Genomic DNA, 861 nt, shown 5'->3' on the forward strand with positions numbered 1-861 from the left:
CTGAGGAGGGGTAGGTGTCATGGTGCCAGTGTACTGAGGAGGGGGTAGGTGTCATGGTGCCAGTGTACTGAGGAGGGGGTAGGTGTCATGGTGCCAGTGTACTGAGGAGGGGTAGGTGTCATGGTGCCTGTGTTCTGAGGAGGGGGTAGGTGTCTTGGTGCCCCATGACTGTGACTTGATTTGCCCTCAGATCACATTCGAGTTCGTCCCTCAAGTCCTGGACACCATCGAGTCCTTCTGGACCTTCACCATTCCTGAGCAGAACATCTCGGTCCCGTTCCTACTTGTGGGAAAAGCTCTGGAACCTTCTGTGTCCCTGGACAGATCCCACCTCAACTTCCGCTCTCTGCTGATTGGTAGGTGACCTCCAATTATCCGGGCCAACCATCTCCCAGACTTCCGTTGTGTTCTATCCCTGGAGAGACTTTCCATGGCAGACATGGAGGAGAAGGGTCAGCCGTGTGCTGGGTCTCTTGTATTGGGTCCCCAAGCAGCAGTCATACGTCATACGTGTGGGAGACATGGAACCACCTTAGAGGAACCTCTGATACAAAATGAGCTCCTGGGACATTAGCGACACCACACTGGTAGTCATTGAGGAGATCCGTCCCCCTTACAGGGGTGGTCAGTAGGGGGGAACCCCGATGGATCCCTCCTCCTCCTCTGGGGGAACCCCGATGGATCCCTCCTCCTCTGGGGGAACCCCGATGGATCCCTCCTCCTCCTCTGGGGGAACCCCGATGGATCCCTCCTCCTCCTCTGGGGGAACCCCGATGGATCCCTCCTCCTCTGGGGGAACCCCGATGGATCCCTCCTCTGGGGGAACCCCGATGGATCCCTCCTCCTCCTCGCGGCCAACCC

At 58.1% G+C, this 861-nt stretch overlaps 1 protein-coding gene across 1 annotated transcript in view; it reads left to right on the plus strand.

The window, feature by feature from the left end:
• Window positions 1-861, plus strand: part of LOC108803460 (hydrocephalus-inducing protein homolog) — a gene marked incomplete at its 5' end in the record, with an annotated part of 21116 nt that overhangs the window by 6752 nt on the left and 13503 nt on the right. Inside the window, one exon of the mRNA XM_018575298.1 lies at window positions 191-356. Coding sequence (XP_018430800.1) covers window positions 191-356 — 166 coding nt within the window. The remainder of the gene's footprint in view (window positions 1-190; window positions 357-861) is intronic.

The sequence above is a fragment of the Nanorana parkeri genome, unplaced genomic scaffold, assembly GCF_000935625.1.
Source record: "Nanorana parkeri isolate BGI_ZX_2015 unplaced genomic scaffold, ASM93562v1 scaffold3758, whole genome shotgun sequence".
NCBI lineage: Eukaryota > Metazoa > Chordata > Amphibia > Anura > Dicroglossidae > Nanorana > Nanorana parkeri.